Raw genomic sequence first — 27339 nt, 5'->3', positions numbered from 1 at the left:
TCAGTTCCCATTCAGTATCATTTCTCCATCAAAAAAATACCATGAATTAGTCCTATATTTTCTTGTATTATACACTGTGATGCACAAAACACACATTGCATATGTTGCTGTATAGTAACAATGAATTACCTTAAAAAATATGTTGTAATATTATAATGACTTGTAAACACGTTAAGGAAGCACATGAATAGCAAAATGTTGATGCGATAACTGTTAATACAGAGTGTTTATATATTCATTAAAATTACTTAAAAGTTTAATCTCTCGTATTTACGTCATTATTGTTTCTGTATATTACATGGAGAAACTTCGAAATTGTTAAATTAAACAGTAAATAGTACGTAGTTTTTTTCTGTTAGTAAACATTTAACTTAAAATATTTAAAATAGAGTTTGCAACAGTATTATTGGGATCAAGGCGTCAAATGTTACAAACAATGAAGATACTTAATCAAATAATAAATCATTTCATTATAATCGCGTGGTTGAGCTCAAAGTTATACGATGGGCAGGCAATCTGTGTTGTGCACACTATGGAATTAGAAACTTAGCAGATTTATTGCTGAGTTACGGGTAAAAGGGGTTAAAAAGAAGAAGATAATGATAAAATTGTAGTATGCCTAGAAGTCATTGAGCTACCAATTGATTCAAGTGAATCTGTACATCTCGTAAAATGACAAAAACAAAAGAATTCGCAACTTTTACCAACATCGCATGCCTATTTTAAAAAAATAAAAAATTTGGCTTTTATCAATCTATTATTCTAAAACTGTGAATATAAATAACAGCGTTGCAAACAATCTAATATACAAGTACTCTAATATATTCTTAGAGTCAACGCTGATTATATAGATGTTTTGAATTGAACGTAATAAATACTTTGACCAGAAGTGAACATTTTATTGAAATTTAAGAGAGTTTGTTTATTGTTGAATTTCACTCTAAAGCTACCCGAGGGCTATCTGCGCTAGCCGTCCCTAATTTAGCAGTGTAAGACTAGAGGGAAGGCAACTAGTCATCACTACCCATCGCCAACTCTTGGGCTTTAAGAGAGAATTCACTCTCACACACGAACTAAGAAAGAACCTTTTCAAGAAGATTATAACATATATCAGTTATGTCAGTCTAACGAATAATTGCCTTATATAGGAGGGTTCGATGTAGATGGAGTTTGTGGTAACAGAGGTTGTGTTTAATAAATTTTTTACGATATGCGTGGACTAAAACCATTGTGTGTTAGCTCATTTTTAGTAATAATTGAAGTAGTTTATTGTATTAGAGACCCTTATGAAACATTAGAAGTAAAATCGTCAGCAACTATACAGGAAATATATAACTTTCAAGTGTTATTTATTAAGTATTGATTTAAGTTTCAGTTTCCTTTTAATGGAGGACTGGTTTATCACAAATACACAATCACTTCAAGGTAAGACAGTATCTGTGTAATTTTTTCATTTTACAATATTTTATAAAGAAAAATACCTATTGATTTCCTTGTTCTAATTGCCCAACTAAAGTGGTGTCGTAAAGTAAGTTACATAACTTGTGGATAGTTGAGTATGGAAGCACATTATGCTTATGTAATACTAAGTTTTGGGTGAAAAATAAAAATACTTTTGTCCATCAAACACTTTGTAAGTTGTATTTCAATAACCTGTACAACTTCCTAAATGTGTATCTCGAGTTTTTCATGGGATCACTTTACACTGTATCTGGTATTTTCTCTATTTTAACATGAATTGTTGTGAAATCAACACTGTAAGTTAACTTGGAAAAGTGATGATTCCAGTGCTTTAGTTGAGGTTGAATGAACTGGAAAATTATTATTTTTTTCATATTGTTCCTGCTGTTAAAATACTCAAGCAGGTTTGTGCAACATGTTTTCCAACTCAACTTTAACAAACACATTGAATGTTACTTTGAATGAAATCAGGGTACACAAAGGGTTAAATAACTGGCAGAATACAATTGAAAAAATCAATAAATAAATAAACATTGTCATTGCAGTAAATGGTGCCCAGACATATCTGTATCCTATGTTATAGAGATGAATATACACAAATTGTTTTTAGTATAAGGGTAGCAGATAAAAATAAATGATTTTTACAAGATCACTACAGCAATTACTATTCTATTCTTAATACCTTAATTTGAAAAGTCTGTTTGTGTCACAGCAGCATGTTTATGGACATGCACTGCTAGAAACAGGGTTTTGATACCATTCCTGGGCAGAGCTCAGAAAGCCCATTGTTTAGCTTTCTTTTATTATAGGAAGAGTATACTAGGAAAATTCTCTTGAAGTTACGTTGAACATGTCTGGCAAAAGTTAGCTAGAATTTGAAAGAATAAGTGTCATTTATTGGTTTAAGTGTCATTTATTGGTTTAATAGTAAATGGAATAACTGGCTAGAAAAGTGTCTTCAAAGTTTTATTTCCATGTTGTAATAATATTTTAAAGTTTCAATCAATTTTATGTTTAAAAAAACAACATATAAAAAATTTTTATACATTATAAATTATACCAAATACATTTTTCTTTGCTCAACAGAGTTTGAATTTATATGCTTGAAAATATTTTAAATTAGAAATTGACCCTGGTGTTCCACTACCTTGAGAAACTGCTAATACTTTAAGTAGTGAGCTGATAATTAAAACTAATATGAACTACAATTTAACTTGCTATACCACAAATAGATAGATGTTGAATAATGCCAAAAGTTGTAAATATGTAATTTCATGTAAATTATTTGTTAGCAGCATGGAACAGCAGTGTGTTCTTGCACCTACAATACTATGGTTTTGAATTTTTGGTTTGATATATATTTCTTGTATATGTGAATATTAGGCTCAAATTCTAGTCTGTATAATTTGCTTTTGATGGCTCTGAAAAATGGTTGTAAAACATAATTCTTCTTCTTCATGTGTCAAATCTGCGGCAGACATCGACGACCATGGCATGCCAGACTTCTCTGTTGTCAATCCTTCTTATCAACTCGATGTTGCTCATTGAGTTCTTGGTGACATAGTTATTGAGGCTGTTGATATATTTAGTTTTTTGACACCCTCTACTTTTCCTCCCTTCTATTTTTCCACATAGCATCTGTTTCTCTATCCCATTCTTCCTGCGGATGTGTCCTAGAAATTCCATTTGTCTTCTTATAGTTTTCATGAGAGACCTTTTGTATCCTGCCAGTTCCATGACTTCCACATTTGTTTTTCTTTCAGTCCATGATATTTTTAGCATCCTTCTGAGGAACCACATTTCAGCAGATTCTAATCTCTTCTCTGTATCTTTGTTCAGTGTCCAGCTCTCACAGCCATATAAGAGAACAGACCACACATATGATTTCAAGGTGTTAATTTTAGTGATATTTGTTATGTTCCTGTTTGTGAATATGGACTTCATTTTATTGAAAGTATCCTTGGACATTGCAATTCTTTTCTTTATTTCTGTGTCACTCTTTGCGTTTGATGTTATAGTATATCCAAGATATTTGAAGCTTTCGACTTGTTTTATTCTCACGTTCTTGCCAGTTATGCTGCTGCAAAACATAATAAAACATTATAAAAATTGTATCTGAAGTAATTTATACATTAATACTTTGTTAACTTTCCTCAAAATTATTGAACTTTTATTGGTAAATATTTCTAGTATCCACCAGAATGAATGCTTAAGAATTACAATCTAGTCGTATCTACTTTTAAGAGGAGCACATTTTACAGAAAGAAATGAAGTTTTTCTCATACATTGAAAATGTGGTACATTCTGGTTGACAAACGGTTCTGTTAGTTAATATGTGTCCACTGTGTTTTGTCTCTGTGACAGATAGCATGCATCACAATCACGAAAGAGTAACTGCCGAGTCAAGGATCGGAGATGAATCAAAATAATGTCTGCAACAAACATTGGTAAATGAGAAGACAGTTGTTAGGATGTTAATAAAAATGAGATGAATCTTCGTCTGAGACAAATTAAAATAATGTCTGCAACAAACATTGGTAAATGAGAAGATGGTTGTTAGGATGTTAATAAAAATGAGATGAATCTTCGCCTGAGACGAATTAAAATAATGTCTGCAACATACTTTGCTAAATAAGATGATGATTGTTAGGTTGTTAATAAAAATGAGATGAATCTTCGTCTGAGATGTTGTTGAATTGGAAACTGATATTCATGATGTTCAAATACTAGATATTTACAATATGCTGGAATGGCTGTCTTGAACCGTCTCTTAATATCACCACACAAAGAGGACAGATTTGACATCTGCCTTGAGCTTGTGCTGTGATACTCTGTCACAAGGAATGCATTTTTTGATTGAATTTTTAAAGCGATGAAAACTGCACCTATGTGGACCAGAATCCTAGCTCTGACATGACACTTTTATGTAGGAGGTAAAGAATACCTTGTATATTTGTTACCAAGCATATTTCAGTTTTTATAGTTGGTGATGAGTGTAACATGATCATGTGCATCCACAAAACAAGTCTTTAGAAAGCTTCAAGTTATGAAACCATATAGTTGCAGGTATTTGATGAACATAATCAAATTTGTTTATTGTGTCAGTGTTAGAATTACTTTATCTGGTTTTTTGAACACATTTTTCCAAATTTGTTACCCAGTCCTTAATACCATGTGAGTTTCACAATTAACTCCACTAATTCCACTAATTACTGCAGTATTTTAAATATAGAAGATAAATGATTTAACACAGGTCTGTTCTTTACACAGAATTCTGTATTGGACAAAAAGATAAAACTAATGAAAGTAAATTCATACATGGATTTCATTGACAGAGAAAAGTATTAAAAAAAACAAGTCTCTGGCTTCTCAGTAAACCTGTGAAATCTATTAACCCTGTTATGATCAGTGAACACCTTTCAGGTGTACATCTGAAAGTCAAGTTTAGAAAGGTATAAAAATATCAGTTTTTTTACTCTTTTTGTTTATTTCTTTTTTAATTACAAACTTTTAGCTCATAGTTTCAACACTCTTGACTTATTTGAGATCTAATTATAATCTTGGGCTCAAGAGATCAAATCCTTTCTATATATTTGACCATACCCAATGTTTCATAAATAAATGTACTCTAATCCTACCTAAAATAAGTTTAATTTGAGGGTTAGCTGGTAGAAATTGTGATGGGTAATGAAATTGAATCTGGTATATGCATGTAAATAAAAAATAATAAAAGTAATAAAAAGGAAAATGGCCCCATAGGTCAATTTACTCTAATCCTGCCTGAAAGATTTTTACAACAGCCACTGAAGACAACAAGCTTTACGGACTGAAGATCCCCTGTTGGTTATTTTGTGTACAAGGTACTTTACTGATATGTGGTATTAGGTGAGTAGTGCTGGTAATGAAAGGGTTGAAAACAGTCCGTGCAAAAACTGTGTGGTTTCTAAAACAGATTTGAAATTAAAATTTATGTGCTAAAGAATTTTCTAGAATACGTAAACCTTCCAGATAATGTTATTTTTTTATTTTTTTGGAGCATTAAAAATAAGTTTATCACAAATAGTATTACTTCACTTAAAAGGAATTAAAACTGTGTGTCATTTGCTATTAATTAATTGAATAAACATTTTGAAAAACATGTGTACTTTAGTACAGATACTTGAAACTTGCATGACGTTTTCATTTTCTTAGGGCTTGGCCTAGGAACTATTCATGTGCAGAAGGAACCAGCCCTTACAAAGAAGATTGGAGTGAACTCACTTCCATATCTCCTTCGGGTTATTGATGGTAGACCTATTCACTATAAGGATAACCAAATAAGCCTTCGGCGAATCATTGAGTTTACCCATAAACTTTTCCCCTATAAAACAATAGTAGATGCGAATGATGATACCTTGGAGGAATTTTTAAATGAATGGCCTGACAATAAAGTCAATGCACTAATCTTTAGTCAAGTGGAGCCTTCTCGTCTTCGTTACCTGCTGTTGGCCTTTCAGTACAACACGTATGCATCCTTTGGACTGGTAAAGCCTGATAATTCAAAGACCCACAAAACTTGCAGACGTTACAGAATAAACAAGAAAATGGAATCTTTGTTGATATTCAATGAGATTACGACATCCCCCTTAGCCACACTCAGCATGGGAGAACTGGTTCCCCAAACAATGAGGGATGTGCTGAATGCCAACAAGTTTCTTCTTCTTCCTCGATTGTCTTCACATCTTGGAAAAATTTGGTCATATTCAGTTAATAAGTGTGGAATGTGTGTGTTCATATTCTGGGTATATTTGTGGTGAACATGGAAAAATGTGTTGCTCTGTAGTTGGTGTTTTGCATGAAATTAGATTGCAGGTTGAACAATCACCAAGTTATTTTTGTTTTTTAAGTAAAAGAAGGATAAAGTTTTGAACTAGTGCTCTTCATCAGATCATAACAAAACTAAGGATATCAATATATCTTAGTTTATTTTGAAAAAACTCAAAGTCAAATTATTTCATTTTCTCAGACTGCTTAAATGATTTTTGTTTCATGTTAGAATATGGTATAACAGTAACTTTTTGTTCCTGTTTAAATTAGTTCTTTAATAACAGAAGAAAATCCATGCATTGCTGTTAGTGTAATCTATCCTTATTTTCATATAACTATTTATTATCTAGCTGACACATATCTGTCAACACAATGTCACACTTTTGATGGAGATATGGAAAAATTATACAATTTACATCACCACAAATGTCTGTTAATTAGTTGTTCACGAATTTCGATATGTAATAAACAAAATCCTCAAATTAGCAAAATTTGGAAACATACAAATGCTTCAAAATGGCTTAAGTTGTGTTGAACTAAACTCAGGTTAGTTTTCTTTCCTGATCAAAGTAAATAATGAAAGGAAATTTAGTGTACATCAGTCCGAGGATGTCTCAACATCCATTTTTGGATTCTTCCTTTATTTGTTTTTTCTCCAGTTTTTCAGTTTGGACCCTGCCAGCATTTAGTATCCTTGTTGAAATGATTCTGAATTCCAAAGATGGATAGCTTTTCTGGGATCAGAGTTTTTATTGAAGGCAATGGGAACATGACCATAAGTTGATCAGTGATCCTGCCAGCTTCCAGGCAAGATCTTAAATTGGTGTTGGTCTTCATCATCTTGCTAAATCCTCTCTCTCTCTCTCATCAGAGCTGGCTGATACAGCCAGCAGTAGGTCAAAGAGGTTACAAGTGAGATATTTCCTCCTTATTTATTCCTGGAGATGGAAGCAACATATGGCTGACCTTTCTTCTTATGCTTGAGGAGGTTAAGTAATGAAATAGATGTGGAAAATGTATTAGAGAAATGATCATAAGAGCTGCATTATTATGCCTGTTTTTTAAGTCATTATTTTGTGTTCATTTTAAGTTATTATTTTATATTCTATAGCATTTTACCAGTAATTGAATTGAGTGTTTGAACCAGAATGAATTCTACACAATGACATTATCAACTTGATTGTATGCAATTGTAATCAGCCCATTGTGCACTATAGTAATTGGTGGTTTCTGTTTGTGACATGATTGGTAAAACAGTAGTATTATGTTGATTTTTGTTTTTGGTAAGTGCAGCCTCCTTCTTTGAATTCAAAAGTGTTTGGCCTATTATGAATACACTTACAAACAATGTACATACAGTAAAATAGATTCTCCAAACAACTTACAAGTTTACAAGTTTTACTTGTCTGTTTTTGGAAAGTGTTGACAAGAAAGAAATTGTACATAAATTACTTGCGTGTGTGAGCCTGGATGTAGGCTTGGTATCATATAGACAAAGTTTCAAAAGTCGTACCATTTTGATTGAATACAGTGGTCATTTTTTATTAAAGTTGAATAATCACTCTGTATTCGAAATTTTTATATCAATTTCATTACACTAATACAAATGGTTTAAAAATTGAATGAAGTAATGACATTCTTATTAATGAAAGTGCATTTACTTTGAATACACAAGCCATTCATAGGCATGCTTCTGGACTGTCCATGTCTGAGGAGTGTTTATGATTTTGGGAAGGTCCATTTATGGTTTGTCATAAGTACTCCTTGGTTGAGAAACACTTAGATCAGTTTGTGTGAAATCGAACTTTTAATGACTCATTTGAATCTAAAGGCCAGGTAGTTTGCCTATCAGACACTTTATAGGGCCATTGACCCCTGGTTTCCCATTAATTTTAAGTCCTGTATAATACATTTCCACGGGAGTACTTAATAATGGAACTGAATATAACTTTTCATGTGTGTTACAAATAACACATGTAATTAGTGTGTCTAGTTATGAGATTGTAAGAAGGGGAGTTGAGTAGGTGTTTTTTTTAACAAATGTTATTTTAATAACTTGAAATACTTTATAGTGTAATGAACTATCTTAAGTAGAATTGTGCAATTGTATTCTTCTTACCAAATAATTCACTTGTTCCAATTGATTGTTTGAACAGTTTTAATTCTTGTTGTTTTTTTCAACTGTAAGATTACACAGATACCATTATCCTTAACAGATGGCTTCCACTCGACTCTCCAGTGAGTCAAGCTCTATCTTCTTTTTAAAGGGCCATTTATTGGCTGTGATCCCTAGACAGCTTAAATCTTTGTATTTACAATGCTTAAAATCAGAGTTCAATTCCCTTCAGTGGACACAGTAGATAGCCTGATGTGGCTTTGATATAAGAAAACGCACACATATTGGCTGGGATACAACAGTTACATGTATACTCTTCTTTAAAAAAGTAATTGTAAAATTACAAGAGAGATCTTGGAAAGTATTGGCAAAATAGGTTTAGGAGCCAATGTGTTAAGAGATGATCAATCTGTTTTGATGAGTGATCTTTGAATGATTTATTTTATTTTACAGTTTTCCTTTTTGTCTGTGTATAAATATAGGTACTTAAGGAAGTCTTCTCCCACAGGTTTATGTTTATTTTTCAAGAAAAGATACAGAGTTTGTTAATGCTTTATCATCTGGAGAAGGTGCACCATCAGGACCAGATCTTCATGTTCTAATGTTGTGGCGACAGGAATTTGACAAAGTACGCTACCAGTGGCTCGACAGTGTGTGGTCTGTGGAGCCAAACTCCGTATGTACTTTAAGTTTGCTTTCCTTGTTCGTATCTTGAGAATAAAGCACTCAATATGTAAAGTTATTTCCACATTAGGTAAAAATTATTGTTGTGCTATAATACTGTATTATTTTTTTTTGTGCTTTCAGTATTTTAACCAGAAGAATTTTGAATAAAACATTATTCAAGATTATGCTAGTTGTGGCATGAACTATGTGTTTCTTGTATAAAAATAGTATGTTCAGAGCTGTATAGAGTTCCAAAGGGTTCACCTGAAAGTGTTGTTTCTCGTTAATTAAATCCACCGTTTTATATTAATAAACTTTTTTACTATATGTTAAGAATAAGAAAATGAGCATTTAAGTTGATTGGTTTTAGATTGAGAAATAAAAACTGAACTGGAAAACAGTTTATTAATATAGAAATGTAGTTTTACTGAGTCAGCTTTTTGTTCTGAGCTATATAGGTAGCTTATTTTGATGAGAAGTAAACCACAATTTCTAGATAACCGCTGAAATCCTTTTTTTTTTTCTCACAGAAATGTTTGTTGTGTCACGTAAGAAAAGGATTATTTATCGTTACACTGACGTTAAATCTAATTTCAAGTAGCTTGACTAAGTTCAAAGTATTTACAAAATGTTTGAGGTAGTTCTAGAAAATTACTAATAGTTTTAAGAAATTTCAGAAAATTACAAAGATTTTATGGAAATTTCTGAAAGTCACTACGACTTCAGGGAAGGTTATGAAAGTTACAACAAATATGAGGAACTTTCAGACAGTTAGAGAAATAAAAACCTGAAAAGTTACGGAATTTTTTGAGGAAAAGAGAATAATTCCAGAAAATTGAAAACAGTTTTGAGTAATTCCAGAAATCTTAAAATTATTTTGGCCTGTACTAGAAAGTAACAGAATTTGAAGTATTTCCTGAAGAATCATTAAACGTTTTGAATAGAATCATTTAAACATGTTTGTATAATTCTGACTTTTTGTTTTTCAGTTTGAAGATATGGTTTAATCAATCCATTGACGAAATGCTGACACTCGCATGTAGACGGTTGGCTCCTGCTTGATACCACAAACTAGAGGGCCCCACGATACCAGCCCATAAACAGTACACTTATTATCTTTTGGTGCCACTAGAGGTCTACCACTGTCTCCCTAGAAAATAATTCAAGAAATAGAACAATCGATCTTACCAAATCCTCCCTAATGAGATATATACATTGATATTTAAATAAATACGTTTTATTTAAAACACAGATATCATGTATCATCCACAACACAAAATGTTTATATATTTTAACATTTCATGTTGTTTTTCAAGTAAATGTAAGAATTGAATCTCGTATATAGTTATTTAAATGCACTTTAAACGTGTTCAGGTTAATATTTCACCTCTATGGTCACTGATTCACACCTGAAAACAAAGTTGCCTTCTTTGTGGTAATCAGATGAAGTCGACCACCAAATGTCTCTCATTTATTAAAATATTTAAAAAATGTTTTGAACGATGTTTCACCTGTGGATAATTACTCTAAGTTTTCTTTACATTATTTGAAACGTCATTTTTGTTTAGTGTTCAGACAAAATTGTTTTGTTTTCCGTATAATTCTATTTTGAATTTTCTAATCATATTTTGAAGATTTTAGATTATTGTATTCGACTGAAAAATGTGCTTGACAATTGTTTTATTCAAATAGAACCATTTCTTTCTAATGAGACACAAATTCTGTGCAACAAAGTACAGACTTCTTTTGCAACAATGTGTAATTTCTAATCTTAAAAAATGCAATCCATAATTACCAAATTACCTAATTAATTAGATTCTCACTTTGAAACAAACAGATCTAAAATTACATGCAAGCAAACTTTCAAGATGTCTTCAAAAAACGTAATAAAGAATAAAAAAGTAGACTACAAATAAAATCTGGATGAGGCTTTGTCTGTATCCCAGGTTAAACACCTGATTGGTTAAGCTCTTAACAATCTCTCGGCCCGGCATGGCCAGGTACATAAGGCACTTCACTCGTAATCTGAGGGTCGCGGGTTCGAATCCCTGTCTCACCAAACAGTCTCGCCTATTCAGCCGTTGGAGCGTTATATTGTAATGGTCAATCCCATTATTCTTTGGTAAAAGAGTACGCCAAAAGTTGGCGGTGAGTGGTATTGCCTAGCTGCCTTCCCTGTAGTCTTACACTGCTAAATTAGGAACTGCTAGCGCAGATAGCTTTCGAATAGCTTTGCTTGAAATTCAAAAACAAACAAACAAACAAATTTGTTTATCAAAATGTAATGTGGATAACTTATTTAAGTTCAAAATTAAAACAGAAATAACTTCACAGTTTTTGATCACTGGATTTTACTACTAGCTGACAAATCCGTATATATTTACTCTGTTATATCTATTTATTCTATCATGCAGTTAAATGACTATAAAGTGACTGTTTTGTACTCAAAGCACAAGATCAATAAATCATGTTTGATGTAATACACTAACCATCACGCCCGGCATGGACAAGTGGTTATGCATGCTTTACTCCTTATATGAGGGTCGCGGGTTCGAATCTCCGTCACACCAAAACCACTTCCAGCTGTGGGGGCGTTATAACGTGAAGGTTAATCCCAATATTGGTTAGTAAACAATAGCCTAAGAGCTGGCAGTGGGTGGTGATGACTACTTGCCTGTCCTTTAGTCTTACACTGCTACGTTATGGACGACTACCACAAATTGCCGTCGTGTAGCGTTGCGCGAAATTCAAAAACAAACAAACAAACATAAACCCACTATTGTCTTGTTCCTGTCAGGAATGTTTATGTCGCTTATCTTACTTAATTAAGTTCTTTCGTTAACTGAATATTATAAGTTACCGACAAATAAGAGCGTTATAGTTATTTTGTAACATCACTAAATTACTCACTTAGATGTAAGACTTCTTATATTGAAAGACAGAAACTTTTTTTCATCTTAGCACAAAGCTGTGTTATGTACGTCATCCATCACATGGTTTCATTCCACGTCGTTTAACGATGTACATGTGTGTAAACTTGCTACAAATTCACTGGAGGCCTTGTCTCAGTAGCTTTGTTGTAAGTACAAAATATAAATATCTAAGCCTGCCTGAGTTTCATACAAATTCGTACGCTTATCTCTCTTTTTTATCAACCGCTAGGGAAAAAATATTAAACTGTAATGTCTTATAATTTTGCCTTCTTTTTTACGCGTTTAATAATTACTACCATATAGAGAATTATTTTATAAGTTTGGAAATTAAAAGCCTCAAGAATATATTTCTTCTGTTAATATAGTATTTAAAAATTGACAGCCCAATGGGAGAGCGGTATGCGACGGGGCTTTGCTATATGAACATACACGTTCCATTTATGACACACGTTGAGACACACTGAAAAACAGTTTGTTTTAGGGTGTGTTTGTGTGTTATGTCTGTTTTCTTACAACAAAGCCACGGGGGACTAATTAGCTAATGACTTGCTGTTAAGCATTCTTTGAAGACGACTTAATTCTAAATGAATTAATTAACGGATAAATTATTGATTTAAAACCTATTAAATATAGTGATATTTCGATTCTTTCAACTAACTGCGACCCGGTATGGCCAGGTGGTTTGGGCGCTCGACTCCTAATCTGAGGGTAGCGGGTTCCAATTCCCGTCACACATGCTCGCCTTTTCAGCCGTGAGAGAGTTAAAATATTTCGGTCAATTTCATTATTCTTTGGTAAAACATCAGCCCAAGAATTGGCGGAAGGTTGTTTTTATTATCCGTCTTTTCTGTAGTCTAGCAGTGGTTAATTAGAGACAGTTAGCCCAGACAGCACTCGAGTAGCTTTGAGCAAAATTAAAAAAAAAATAGTTTACACCTCCCTCCAGTGGCTCAGCGGTATGTCTGCGAAACTTACAACGTTAAAAACCGGGTTTCGATACCCGCGGTGGGCAAAGCACAGATTGCCCGTTGTGTGGCTTTGTGCTTAATTCAAAACATCAACATTAACCAATTTACACTTTCAGCGGTATTATGAATAATGTCAGTCATTGTCGTAATTATCGAGAATATATCTAGCGTTCAAGGCCACTTTGTCAACCCCTAAATCCGTGGCTCGTAATTATCCGAGGTAAGCAGAACAAACATAACCCACTGTGTAGCTAAGAAACATGTTATCATTAAAATATTATAGACACGTGTGTTCAAACAGATACAACAATCAGACAGAAATAACGCTTCTCTGTTCTATATTTATTTTTTAAAAGTATGCTAGTGAAACACAGTCTTAATCTTTTCTCAAATAAATCATTAAGCTAACTTGATTGTTTGGTTTATTTTGAATCACGCTCAAAGCTACTCGAGGGCTATCTGTGCTAGCCGTCCCTAATTTAGTAGTGTAAGACTTGAGGAAAGGCAACTAATCATCACCACTCAGCGGTCGACTCTTGGGCTATTCTTTTGCCAACGAATAATGGGATTAACCGCCACATTATAACTCCTCCACGGCTGAAAGGGCGAGCATGTTTGGTGTGAAGGGAATTCGAACAACAAACATAATCAGTCTTTCAACCGTGAGTGCCTTACAATGTGACATAATCCCACTATTTATATGCAAAAACGGCTCGTTTGGGTTGAGAAAATATTTTACATAGAAGAGCGAACAACGTTTCGACCTTCTTCGGTCATCATCAGGTTCACAAAGAAAGAGGTAACTGACCGGAAGCTGACCACATGTTTGAAAGGGGTTGTGTAACTGAGTGTCGGAATGTGGAGGGCAGTATTAGATGTTTGAATATATGATTTTATTTATTTTATTATATTAATATAGGTATAAAGGCGTTCCTTTATATTGGTTTATTTTGTTTTTTAAGTTGTTGTATAAGTAAGGCTTCTTTAATTTTGCGTTTGTTTATGTTTGTTTCTTTATTTAGTATTTGAGTGTTTTCTATGGTTATGTTGTGTTTATTTGACTTGCAGTGTTCGAAAACGTGTGAAGGTGACTTTTTATGTTCTTTGAATCTGGATTCCATTTTTCTACTTGTTTCTCCAATATAGAAGTCGTGGCAGTTATCACATTGTATTTTATAAATAATGTTGGTGTGGTGTTTGTCAGTGTGGTTTTTACATAGTATAGACCTCAGTTTTGTGCCTGGTGTTTGAATAAATTTGGTATTAACTGGATGTCATATTTTGTTACTAGTTTTTTGCCAAATGTTGGTTATTTGTTTGCTGATGTCAGGAATATATGGTATACAGCAGTATATGGTTTCGTGATTTTTTGATTCGTGAGATATATTTACTTTAGTTGGTTGATTTTGCTTTCTGTCTAGGTGTGTGCGTATAATGTTTTCTACGGTTTGTGGAGGAAACTTATTGATGTTGATGAAGTATTGCTTTATTTTGTCTAATTCATCGTTAATTTTATCTGGTGAGCATAGTTTTATGGCTGTGTTTATTTGGTTTCTTAGTATGTTGAGTTTTTGTTTTGTTTCATGTGCTGAGTCCCAAGGAATGTATAGTCCAGTATGGGTGATTTTTCGGTGGATTTCTGTTTTGAATTGTGTGTCGGTTCTTGTAATTTTGAGGTTAAGAAATGATATTTGATTGCTTTCTTCCTGTTCACATGTGAAGTTAATGTTGGGATGTACAGAGTTAATGTGATTGAAAAACTAAGTATGTGTTCTGTAGATTTGAATCCCGCAACCGTGTCATCTCCATATCTGTACCAGTATAGTGGTGGATGTAATGCTGTGTTAATTGCTTGTTTCAACTTGTGTCATAAAAATATTGGATAGAACTGGTGATACTGGGTTGCCCATGCTTAGGCCATTTGTTTGTATATAGTTTTGGTTGTTGAACATGAAGTTTGTCTTTATCGTGGTGAATTCTATGAGGGTTGCTAACTGGTTACTGGGAATGTCTATAGTTGGGTTAGGGTCTCGGATATAGAGTTCTAAGGCTATCTTGCAGGCTTCAGTGGTTGGAACTTCTGTGAAGAGGGATATAACATCGAAACTGGCCATTAAGGCTTTCAAACATGTGGTCAGCTTCCGGTCAGTTACCTCTTTCTTTGTGAACCTGACGATGACCGAAGAAGGTCGAAACGTTGTTCGCTCTTCTATGTAAAATATTTTCTCAACCCAAACGAGCCGTTTTTGCATATAAATTTCTCAACAAGTGGGTTTTCTCGACATCACTGATTATTATTTCATCACGGCAACTGTACGAGAAGTGTAAGTTTTTGTGTTTTTCTCAGTGTATTTGTACTTACCTGTTACCATTATGTCTGAACTAGCATTCCGTACACCACTATTAACAGTACACGCTCACACAATCGTTAAGAAACTAAGAAATTTAAACCAACGAATTATTAATAGAAGAAATGACATTTATTTTATTCAACAATGTAGAAAGGAACAACTAACCCCTAATTTTGTAAAGGTAAAACTTTCAAAAAATTTTAATACATACACAAACATTATCCAAAATTTACAGAAAAACTACTTAAAGCCATGTTGAACACAAAATACAAAGAACTACGTGACTTACAAAAACAAAAAAATGAACCTAGACCATCAACTGGCATGCTGCATTAAATCAGAGATTTACGGACTTATACAACGAAACATAAACCAAATCAATACTAAGAACGACAGAGACAAAAAGATCTGCCACAACAAAAAACTAGAAAAACTAAGATGCAAACAACAGAAAAGACACCAAAACGACAAACCGTTGACTAACCTCATAATTAACAGATCCGATCGACAATTAAACACTGACGAGATACATCTACTTAACAAAGGACTCAACTTCGCAATAGCACCTAGGTACATTCCAACCATAAAAATCAAAACATGTTTAGAAGACCTAGCCAGGAGACTTGTGATACTTTCTACAGAGAACAAAAACAAGGAAACAACCAACAGAAAGATGACAACTTAGATAATTTTAGTGACATCCAACAGCCAAACTTTCCAGGTAAAATTACAAATTTATATTTTCCAGAAACACCTAAAAACAACATCTTAAACGATTTTTTCAAAGAATTTTCTCACAAAACCATCAACATAATTTCACAAAACAGAAAACTAAAAACAACCTTACAAAAGAGACATTAATTCCATTAAAACCTAAAACAAGACAAAACATAAAAATTCTAAAAGCAGACAAAGGTAACGCTATAGTCATAATGAACACGAATAAATACATCCAAAAAATGAATAACATCCTATCAGACACGAACAAATTTAAACCAATACACACAAATCCAACAAAGACACACGAGACGCAACTGAACAAATTGCTACTACGAATGAAAAAAGCCAACACAATTTCACAAACACTTTATTCCTACCTACGTAAAACCGACTCACGCACACCGCAAATATACGGCATTCCCAAACCTCATAAACCAGATTGTCCATTACGACCAATAATGTCCACATATGAATCGTTTAATTACAATCTTGGTAAATACATAGCATGGGCATTCTCCAAATATGTAACATCAGCCAGCTCATTCATCAAAGAATTTTAATTTCAAGTCTAATCTAAATCAACTTAATCATAAAGCCTTAATGGCCAGTTTCGATGTTATATCCCTCTTCACAGAAGTTCCAACCCACTATTTGTTGTTAAATGAGTAGCCAAAAAGTTTGCAGTGGGTGGTGATGACTAGCTTCCTTCCCTATACACTTGCACTGTTAAATTAGAGACGGCTAGCGCAGATAACCCTCGCATAGCTTTGCGCAAAATTCAAAACCACCTTTCTCAGATATTTATTATACTTTAAACATTTAGACTGACAGACAACAATGAACAATAGTGCTGGAACCACAGCTATTTATGTCTTCCGTCCATTATCAAAATATCTCCTCTCTATGGGTACACTTTTATTCCAAATACTGACCTTCAAAGTCCAAAGACCACTAATAAACTCTGACATACCTGCGAAGCTTTCTACTAAGAATATTTTCAATAAGGTTTATGTTTGTGTTGTTAATAGCCTGCAAACCTCACTAGTTTCGGACATCATTTCTGCTACGAAAAACTTCCCAGAAACTATCCAGTACATATATATATATATAATGTTTATTACCAAATTTTACATTAGCGATTGTATGAAAAGTATTAAATATAAAATCAGGCATATTGAGATAACTGACATTGTTCGTGCATTTATATAGAATGAATTAAAGAAAAGAAACCAAATCAAGCTATTGAAGTAATCTGACGTCCCATCCAACTGATGATAGGAAATTAGTGTGAGAAGTAAGCCTAACTTTGCTAAATTACAAGTACAGTTTTATTTTGTATATTTATGTAATTTTAAGTGACCGAAGATAATCATATCTATAAACAGTAATTTATCAAAGAGTGTTCCAAAAGCGATTTCTTTTAAACGAAACTTTCATTCATCATATCGTGTAATAAAAGAACTAATTATTACAGTACAAACCATGGATGAAATAGAAACTCTAATTTACAAGCTTCGAGTACAAAACAAACCGTGGGTGAAATAGAAACTAATTGTCATACTTCAAGTACATTATTAACCTTGGTGAAAAGGAGCTGGTTCCATGACTTAGGAACCCCTCCTGACCCGCAGGTGTAAAAACAGTTCCTGTGGTTTTAACACATTAAAGATAGAATTCTAAGGAACTTCAACAGTTGTAATACGTCAGAATTCAATTCTACTGTGTCCCAAAGGTTCACTTTACAAAAAGAACTCAACGAAACTCCATACCCTTTAACATCTTAAAAGTAGAATTATACGAAGCACCAAAACCTTTAACACATTAAAAGTAGAATTCTAAGGAGTTCCAACAGCTTTAACACGTTAATATTGTAACTCTACAAATCTTTACAAAAGCTTTATTGAGCTCTACATAATTAAATAACTAAACAGTAGATTTCTTCAAAGTTCTAATCGATTTAACATCGTCAGAGTAGAACTATTCGTCTGTTTTGTAGCTCCATCTATTAAAAAAGTGAACGTTTAACATTTTTGTCATTCACTTTAGCCATCGTTTGGTTTGATTTTGAATTTCGCGCAAAGCTCCTCGAGTGTTATCTGCGCTAGCCGTCTCTAATTTAGCAGTGTATGACTAGAAAGAAGGCAACTAGTCATCAGCACCCAACGCCAACTCTTGGGGTACTCTTTTACCAACGAAGAGTAGAATTGACCTCCATATTATAATGCCCCCACAGCTGAAAGGACGAGCATGTTTAGTGTAACGGAGATTCAACTTTAGCAATGCCATTTTTTTAATTAAAAAATATAAGTTGTTGTTTTTTTTAACTCACGCAGTTTGCATTACTATTTTGTAGTGAGTAACCAATAACCATAGTTTCTGGGCTGTTTAGTAACTTCGTTTAAAGATAATAATGTTGTTATAGTGTTACCTGTTACTGTAAAAGATAAAACTATGTTTGTGTGTCTAGCAATCCTAAACTATAAATTTCCAAATTAAAATGTGCTGGCCAAAGGGTCATTTCAGAAACAAGTTAAATGGGCCAGTAATAGACCTCTATCACTTCAAAAAATAAAAAAACAATTTTTTATATTATTACGTCTGCTTGTACTTGACAGCAGGGATTGTTACGAAACAAAATGGCGGCCATAATAATTGTCCTTTTAAAACCAACTTTGAAATTTCTTAATATCAACAATGACTATTTCACAGTGTTGGTTGTACAAAACTGAAGCTTACTGTACTGATAAAGCCACCGAAATCGCCACTTTCGTGTTTATGGAGTTAATAAAAATTTTGCTATTCAACGAATTTTCAACTATGTAAGTGACTTCTCCAGACAAAAATACAGAAAAAATAACGAACCTCATAGCTTTACTTGTTTCACAGAACCCTTCCATCAGGAGTCCCAATGTTTCTTTTTTTGCATCGAAAACAGACGGTGCGCTACATCGGATGTATAATTAAATTTGAGGGTAGGTTAGTAGACATCCTGATGAGTAATAAAATTGAAACATAAAATTGAAACGGGTATTGCTTACATACTGTAATATATCTTATAAAATGGAAACAAAAAACGCACAATAAAATTTTTTTAAATGTTATAATAACAAGTAGAGATCCCTAACAAATAAAAGTAGTTATGTTAATTTGAGATAAAGTAAGGATAATGTTTTTCTAAGTTTTATGTAACTTAGTTTGTAGTTTTGACTTCACTGTTTCTATATTTTTGAAACATTAATAAGTTTTATATTACCACAGCTAGTTAGGTTACGTATATATATCAATCCATACTCATCTTTATGATTTTTCAATTACACTTCAACAGTAATATGACCACCATCCTACTGACGTTTATATAGACCATAACATTCCAAACTCTTGAGCTGTTAATTTCCATATTTCTGCTCTCCAGAAATTGAAACACATCACATAATTTGTTTCTCTTTGTTTAAAGATAATTCTATATTAACAATAGTTATATGATGCCATTCTTGCAGGAACGCTTTGATATAATGAATTAAACTGTCAACAGATGGCAGGAAATACAAATTCACAAACTAATTTATCTATACACGATATTAGATATAATACAAGAGATCAAAGAACTCGTTTTTCAGTGGTCAAACACTTACGAATATTCTTCTACAAAAACAACACTTCATTCGAAAATCAGTAGAAAACATTAAAAAACAATATTCTATTTTGTAGTTTATATATATTAAAAAACCATTGGATTTGCCTTACCTGTTTCGACAGCACTATTATTTGCTACAATATTGCTTAAACATGTAAGATCATTGAAAATTTTTAGTTCGTGAAATACAGCGTTTCATTGACTTATAACAAAATTACAAGTTATTAAAACGATATTTATTTTCGCCGTTCTCACATTCAACTTAGTAATGTGGGACTATTAATTTGAAGCTGTCAATCACGCCTGTTCTTTTAAAATAATCTTTGAAATTGTAGCAACTTAACTTCTCAGTATAAACACTTTGTTTAACTGGATTCTAACTGAAGACCACAGTCGTTTACCCGTTTAAGAATTAATAACAAAGTTAAGAAAAATAGTCCTTGTTTGTTTGTTAAGCGCAAAGTTACACAGAGTTTCTGTTGTTGTGACCACCATGGGTATCGACATCTGGTGTAAGAGATATAACTTTTCAAACGTATCACTGAACCACTGGAAAGAATAAAAAAAACCACAACTCGTTCAATGATTAACTGTAAAATTTAATAAACATTAAGAATTAATTTGGAGAAATTAAATAGTGTTGAACAAAAACTAAAGCAGTAAATCTTTGAAGATAATAATATTTTTATTACATAGACGTGTTTTAGCTAAGCTTTTAATTGTTTCACTAAATTAATCGTTTGTTTTTGTTTTCGTACAAAGCAACACGAGTGCTATCTGCGCTAGCCGTCCCTAATTTTGTAGTGTAAGACTAGAGCTGGCGGTGGGTGGTGATGACAAGTGCCTTCCCTCTAGTCTTACACTTCTAAATTAGGGACGGCTAGCGCGGAAAGCTCTCGTGAAGCTCTTCAACTTTACTCACACGTCACCTAATAATGTCAATGTAGATTTTTTTTTCGCATTACCATTCATCAAGTAGTATTTGTTTTAAACTAATTTTTATCATGATACGCCGAGTGAGTCTCTGTTGTCTAATTATAAAGTTTCTAACAATTGAGTCTTACAGATACTCATGTCGAAGGCTGTTTATGTGATCAAATAGCATAACAAACAAATTCTATCATAAGGATATGCATTGATAATACACATAATAACTAAATATACTATAAGTTTATAAAAGTATCAAGATTCGACCACTAGGTGTCACTACAGTTTGTAATAGTGCTTGTCACATTAGCCTAGTTACAAGAGCTGTCGTTTGACGGCAGTTCAAGATCAATTATTTGTAATATTGCATATGAGCAGTTATGTATTACTAACTGTAAAAGGCTTATTCTGTTTGTAACTCTGTCAAGAACTCTTTCACGCACCGATTTTGGCAATGGTCAACAATATATATCGTTACTTAGGAATAAAACTATCACCTGAGAGTTCCTAGGTCAAATATGGTGTTTATAGTTCTCAGGTCAAATATGGTGTTTATAGTTCCTAGGTCAAATATGGTGTTCATGTTTGTTTTTTATTATTTATTTTTGTGATAATTTTGGTGATATAGCAGCAAAATAGTTTATCTTAGAAGCCTTATGATATTGTATTGCAAACCAAACGAAAATAAAATCCATCAAATAGTATTTCTGCTAAGCCTTATATATTAAATTAGAATACGAATGGGTCTATTATTACAAAGTTATAGAATCAGTGTTTAATGTGGTGTATAAATGTTAATACAAAATGCTTGGACTTAAAACTCAAACAAAAATAATCGTTTATTACTGTTAACTATTTTTTATCCTTCGTACAATCGAAATAGCTCAAAATATGTGTCAAAATAATAGCATTATGCTTTCTAATTCTTAATCTAGAATACACTGGAAAGGTTTAAGAGTTTTATTAAGGCCTCTTTCAGGATGCACAAATATTATTTGTTTATGATAACATTTTAATTATTTTGCGTAGTCTTCACCTAAAAATGTGGTGATTAAAGAATAATTTCGAAACTGATGAAATAACTGAATAATAGGTGTATTTTGGAAGTACAGATAATTTGTTTTAGGTACATCTTTGTTTATCATTCTACAACAGTTTTCCGTCATTTCTCACTGGCTTTTAAACCAATATATGTTGTTTTTGGAATTTCGCACAAAGTTACTCGAGGGCTATCTGTGCTAGCCGTTTACTAGACCTCACACCTCTGGAATTTTTTATATGGACACGTCAAAAGATAAGATTTATAGCACAAAACCTGCAACAATCAATGAGCTAAGAGTAGCAAATAAAAGATAATGCACCCAAATACCAATTGAAATAATTCGTGAAGTTTTCAATTCCATCTGTCCGCGTTATCAGCACTGCCTGGATCAGAACGGTCATGAGTGCGAACACTTGCGATAACTCAAAAGATTCTACACTTGTCTTCTTAAACTTGGACAATAAAACCTAGATATGTCTTAATAAACATTGTATTTATAATCATTCAACGTGTATAAACATTTTTTGGGACATTTTGTATGTGCCAGAAATTTTCCAAAACACGTAAGTTTTTCACGCATGCTATTTGCAATGTGCTTGTTTTTCACATTCCTCCAAAAAGAAAATTGTTCTTCGAAATTGTGAGGAAAGTGTAAAAAATTAAATTCATGGATTCTTAGAAACGTTATTCTTAGATAAAATATTTCATCTGTTATCCCCCTCATTGATTTCAAATCTTTGTGCAATTTCAGATAAATTATGAATTAAATAAAAATTTTATGATACAGCTTTTAACAGGGTTAACTCAATAACTTTAATAACTACCATTATGTTTTACCAATAACCCACGAACTTCCATATTACAAAGTACTGAATGAATAATCTTATTAACATCTCATTAAACGTGATGACAGTAAATTATCAGTTGCTAAAATAATTGTTTCTGAAGATAGACAAAAAATTAACAAATAAATTTCATTAGGTGAGATATTATTAACTAACTGCTATCACGTAAATTTTACTTTATAAATTATTGTCAGTAATACATCTGTTTTATGATAAATTAATTCCGTGTATAAACAAATAAACCGTAAACAGGTTGACAGAAATTACAAAAAAAAAAACAAGTATTTTTAACACAAAAAAAGGTTTTGGTAGGTATACCAAAATACAAAAATTCTTTAAGATATTTATCGCTTAGAAATACATAAATATTCGAACAATACACTTAATTAGACATACCAGGTACTTGAGCGATAAAATATACCATTTTAACAGCCGTCAAGTACTCTTTAACTACACTTAGAGATATGAACTGGTGGGTCCGTTATGGCCAGATGGTTAACACACTCCACTCGTAATCTGAGGATCACTGGTTCAAATATCCCGTGACACCAAATACCTCTAGTCTTACACTGCTACATTACGGATGGCTAACGCAGATATCCCTCATGTAGCTTTGCGAGAAATCAGAACAAACCAATGAATTTTATATGCAAAAACGGCTCGTTTGGGCTGAGAAAACACTTTACATAGAAGAGCGAACAACGTTTCGACCTTCTTCGGTCATCGTCAGGTTCACAAAGATGACCGAAGAAGGTCGAAACGTTGTTCGCTCTTCTATGTAAAGTGTTTTCTCAGCCCAAACGAGCCGTTTTTGCATATAAATTTCTCAACAAGTGGGTTTCTCGTCATCACTGAAACCAATGAATTGCTTGAGAAAGGATTAGAACGCTGTCCCGGCATGGCCTAGCGTGTAAGACGTGCGACTCGTAATCCGATGGTCGCGGGTTCGCGCTCGCGTCGCGCTAAACATGCTTGCCCTCCCAGCCGTAGGGGTGTATAAAGTGACGGTCAATCCCGCTATTCGTTGGTAAAGAGTAACCCAAGAGTTGGCGGTGGGTGGTGATGACAAGTGCCTTCCCTCTAGTCTTACACTTCTAAATTAGGGACGGCTAGCACAGGTAACCCTCGAGGAGCTTTGTGCGAAATTTCTAAACAAACAAACAAGCATTAGATCGTACCGTTTGATGCCATCTTTTGTTGATATTTAGAACTATCAACCCTAGTGAAGACACAAGTTCTGATAAATTGTTAGATTACTTACTACTTTTACTTCTTATTTGATTTTTGTTGTAATTAACTGATTAAAGTCATAAGTCCTTCTTTAAAAGCTACGTATTTCCCAATAATTTACCAAATATTAAATATATATATATGCCTGTTCTGTTAATAAACTGAATGCTTTGTTCCGTTACAATTATAAAATTTTTGCAATGATTTATACAGTAAAATTCGCTTCTGATATATTAATGTCAGAAAAAAGCGACACAGCACAGATAACAATCCTGTGTGTCACGTCCCGCTTGATTTCTTGAAAAAGAAAGAGTCATAAATGCATTTATTCAGGTATTAAAAGAAGATAGTGCTTGAAACCTTATAAGAGTAGTGAGTGTTGATATAATAAGCCTAAAGTAAAGATAGTTTGTTTATTTGGAATTAAGCACAAAGCTACCCAATGAGCTAGCTGTGCCCCGCCCATCACGGGCATCGAAACCCGGTTTAGAGCGGTGTAAATCTGTAGACATACCGCTGTGCTGCTGAGATTCAAGTAAAGATGGCGTGTGGGATCACCTAGTTTAGAGCTAAGTGCACAAACTTTAATCAAATTAAAAATATTGATGGAAATTTAAACTTAATCGTTCGTGAATTAAGTTATTTTCTGTTAAATCACCAACGTTTTAAATGAAAACAGAAATCTTTAATCAGTGAGAATTCTAGATTAATAAATGAACAAATATTTATCCAGTTTTGTTGTCTATATATTTCATTTTATACTTTCAGTAAGAGCTAACAACAATATTAGTTTTGTTTGTTTTGAATTTCGCGCAAAGCTACACGAGGGCTATCTGCACTAACTGTCCCTAATTTTGCAGTGTAAGACTAGAGGAAGTCAGCTAGTCATCATCACCCACCGCCAACTCTTGGGCTACTCTTTTCCCAACGAATGGTAGGATTGACAGCCACATTATAATGTCCCCACAGCTTAAAGGGCGAGCACGTTTGGTGTGACAGGGATTCGAACCCGCGACCCTCAGATTACCTTTAGGTAAGGTAGAAGTTTCTCCTAACAGAAGTTAGTTTGCTGAAGCGAGAAGGCCCTTTATTTTTCTCGTGTCTGTTTACGGACGATAAAATTTCAAACGCATATTGGAAGATCCAACTTTGGTAAACTTTAGTTTTCTTTTATTTTGACGGAGTTTTATATTAGTTACCAAATGTTATTCTATTTATATATAATAATTCTGATGATAGTTTTAGAAACGGTCGCATTACCTGATCATCGGCAATGCCATCTATCGAGTAGAAATCCCAAAAACACTGGGAATTTGGCGGGTATTTTCCAGTTTTAGGGTCAGTTGGACTGTTGATAACTCCACTACGATCCTTAAGAAGAATCTCACGACAGGAATCGTCAGCACGAGACCAGCCTATAAAAAAGTCAACATTTTAAAAATTACCGAGTAAATCTTATATTTTGGATTGTAACTACACTAAAAACTAAGTGTTATTTCATAAGTGATTAAAGCTCTCAACATTTGTAAGCGAGTCTTACTTTACGAAACATTATTAACCGAGAAAGAATTATTTAACTTCATGTTGCACTACAACAATAAATAAATCTCAGTCTTTAGCAGTTGTGACTTAATAATGACGTGAGGAAAACACTCGAGAAAAGCCAATTACGACATAAATTCAAATTCTTAAAGTGTTCACGCTGCGTTACATTTTCATCTGCAATGTGTATTTTTAAATAATGTGATTAGGCCTCTAGAATTGACGTGACAAATAGATTATCTAATTCTCTGTGTAAACGGCTCGGACATTGTGTCGCATTAGCATTGATTGTTATTCAATCATTGTTTATAATTATTATTTTAATTTGTTCGCTTTCTTAAAACAAGGACAGATGTTTTTTAGGCATGACACACTTGCATTCTGTATAAAAGAATGGCAGTCTGTCCATATTACTTTGTCTTTGGAAGGCCAGAAAGCCTTGCTATCTCGATCAAATTTAAAATTCTTTTCGTGTTCAATTTATTATTTTTATTCATTTGTTCTGAAGGGTTAAGTTTTGTTTAATACACTTTGTTTGTGTCTTTGCAGTTAAGCACAAAGCTACACAATGGGCTTACCCCGGATGTTGAAACCTTCACTCATCGCCGTATCACTGGAGTGATGAGTTTGTGGTTTTGGTTGTTTTTTTTTTTTCAGTTTTGTTCTTCTTGGGTTTTTGAAAGAGGGAAAGTAACAGTAGTCCAAGTTATAAGGGGTTTCTGATATTACTTCAGTTATCCTTAACAGAAGACAAACACGAAAGCCCACATGCCCTTTTGTTTTAAATTTGTAAGCAAGACCAAAGTCATGTTATATTACCCAGTTTTGCAGACAAGAACACTTTTCTGTATTCCGGTCATACTTTAAAAACTGGTACGGATCGTATTAAAGTCAATAAACTAAGATCAAACTTTCCAAATTTCATCAAACTAAGTAAAATTTCATTTTAGAAATTGAAACTTTTTTAGTTAAGAGACTGACTGTTCGTCAGTCGTAAGCATAATATTCATAAATAAAGCGTAACGTTATTGTGTTTCAGGTCTGATGTAACGAGTTAAAGAATATGTTACAATAATTAGTTTCTACCAGACGCGGTTTAACTATTCTTGCTATAACTTACAATGAATACAAAACATTTTATTTCACTCACATCAAAAGACAAGGCCCGGCATGGCCAAGCGTGTTAAGGCGTGCGACTCGTAATCTGAGGGTCGCGGTTTCGCCCACCCGTCGCGCCAAACGTGCTCGCCCTTTCAGCCGTGGGGGCGTTATAAAGTGACGGTCAATCCCACTATCCCTTGGTAAAAGAGTACCCCAAGAGTTGGCGGTGGGTGATGATGACTAGCTGCCTTCCCTTCTTATACTGCTAAATTAGGGACGGTTAGTACAGATAGCCCTCGGGTAGCTTTGTGCGAAATTCAAAACAAACAAACAGACAATTAATTATTAAGCTTCCCCACCCAGCCCTCTGCTGGCTGAGCCTAATGTCTTATATCGGGATTCGATAACCATAATGAGTAGAGAACGTATAACTCATTATGTGGCTTAAAACCAAAACAAATCAAACCATTTATTAAAGATAAAATTCAATTAAATAAACTGGATAATATTTATTTAATTTCTTGTAACTAGTACTAAATCACGTGACACTTACCAACGAATACCAATAAGGCTAGAAAAACTTTACACTGTTCTTTTTCTCGCTTCATCACGACAAGTACGTTCAGATTCATTAAATGCTTACTTTGTCCACGTTGTGAAACACGACAAAGATTTAACTTTCCCTAGGTGGCGCATTGTATAGTAGGACTATGATAAGGCCTGTGAGAAATGGGACAAGTACGTATTACGTGAGAAACACATGTGAGCTTCGAGATAACCATTTATTTGTTTCGTTTTAGCGCAAAGCTACACAATATGCTACCTGTTCTCTGTCTGCCAAGGAGAATTAAACCTCAAATTTAGTGTTATAACACTGTAAACTCATTGCTGACGTACTAACGGACTCTGTGTTACGAAGTACACAACGGGTACTAATAATAAAAACATAAAAAGAAAATGTGACTAAAAAGGCACTGATTATGCCAAGTTGTATTTA

General features: G+C 33.4%; 2 protein-coding genes across 3 annotated transcripts; one reads left to right on the top strand and one right to left on the bottom strand.

The window, feature by feature from the left end:
- Positions 1-822: 822 nt before the first annotated feature.
- LOC143227808 (dnaJ homolog subfamily C member 16-like) lies at positions 823-9022 on the top strand. The gene is made up of 3 exons (XM_076459065.1): positions 823-1425; positions 5653-6223; positions 8892-9022. The coding sequence occupies exons 1-3, from the start codon at positions 1386-1388 to the stop codon at positions 8983-8985; spliced, it is 705 nt and encodes a 234-aa protein (XP_076315180.1). The 5' UTR covers positions 823-1385; the 3' UTR covers positions 8986-9022.
- Positions 9023-10052: 1030 nt separating this feature from the next.
- On the bottom strand, positions 10053-27019 carry LOC143227811 (plasminogen-like). Of its 2 annotated transcripts, XM_076459075.1 has the most exons (3): positions 26896-27019; positions 24960-25114; positions 10053-10199 (listed from the first exon to the last, which is right to left on the bottom strand). In XM_076459075.1, the coding sequence occupies exons 1-3, from the start codon at positions 26972-26974 to the stop codon at positions 10053-10055; spliced, it is 381 nt and encodes a 126-aa protein (XP_076315190.1). In that variant the 5' UTR covers positions 26975-27019. The 2 variants fall into 2 exon arrangements, 1 of the variants encoding a protein (XP_076315190.1); XR_013015057.1 differs by lacking the exons at positions 24960-25114; positions 26896-27019 and adding an exon at positions 11960-12609 and having other exon boundaries at positions 10060-10199.
- Between the last annotated feature and the right edge of the window lie 320 nt (positions 27020-27339).

The sequence above is a fragment of the Tachypleus tridentatus genome, chromosome 10, assembly GCF_004210375.1.
Source record: "Tachypleus tridentatus isolate NWPU-2018 chromosome 10, ASM421037v1, whole genome shotgun sequence".
NCBI lineage: Eukaryota > Metazoa > Arthropoda > Merostomata > Xiphosura > Limulidae > Tachypleus > Tachypleus tridentatus.
Note: the sequence above shows the minus strand (reverse complement) of the source record. Positions and strands in the feature narration are given on the sequence as shown.

Excerpts from the sequence above, each read along its gene's own strand:
- LOC143227811 (XM_076459075.1), bottom strand. The coding sequence starts at position 26,974 with ATGAATCTGAACGTACTTGTCGTGATGAAGCGAGAAAAAGAACAGTGT. Across the intron at positions 25,115-26,895 it reads AGCCTTATTGGTATTCGTTG|GCTGGTCTCGTGCTGACGAT; the intron begins GTAAGTGTCACG and ends ACTTTTTTATAG. Across the intron at positions 10,200-24,959 it reads ATGGCATTGCCGATGATCAG|GGAGACAGTGGTAGACCTCT; the intron begins GTAATGCGACCG and ends ATTATTTTCTAG.
- LOC143227808 (XM_076459065.1), top strand. The coding sequence starts at position 1,386 with ATGGAGGACTGGTTTATCACAAATACACAATCACTTCAAG. Across the intron at positions 1,426-5,652 it reads AAATACACAATCACTTCAAG|GGCTTGGCCTAGGAACTATT; the intron begins GTAAGACAGTAT and ends TCATTTTCTTAG. Across the intron at positions 6,224-8,891 it reads TCAGTTAATAAGTGTGGAAT|GTTTATGTTTATTTTTCAAG; the intron begins GTGTGTGTTCAT and ends CTTCTCCCACAG.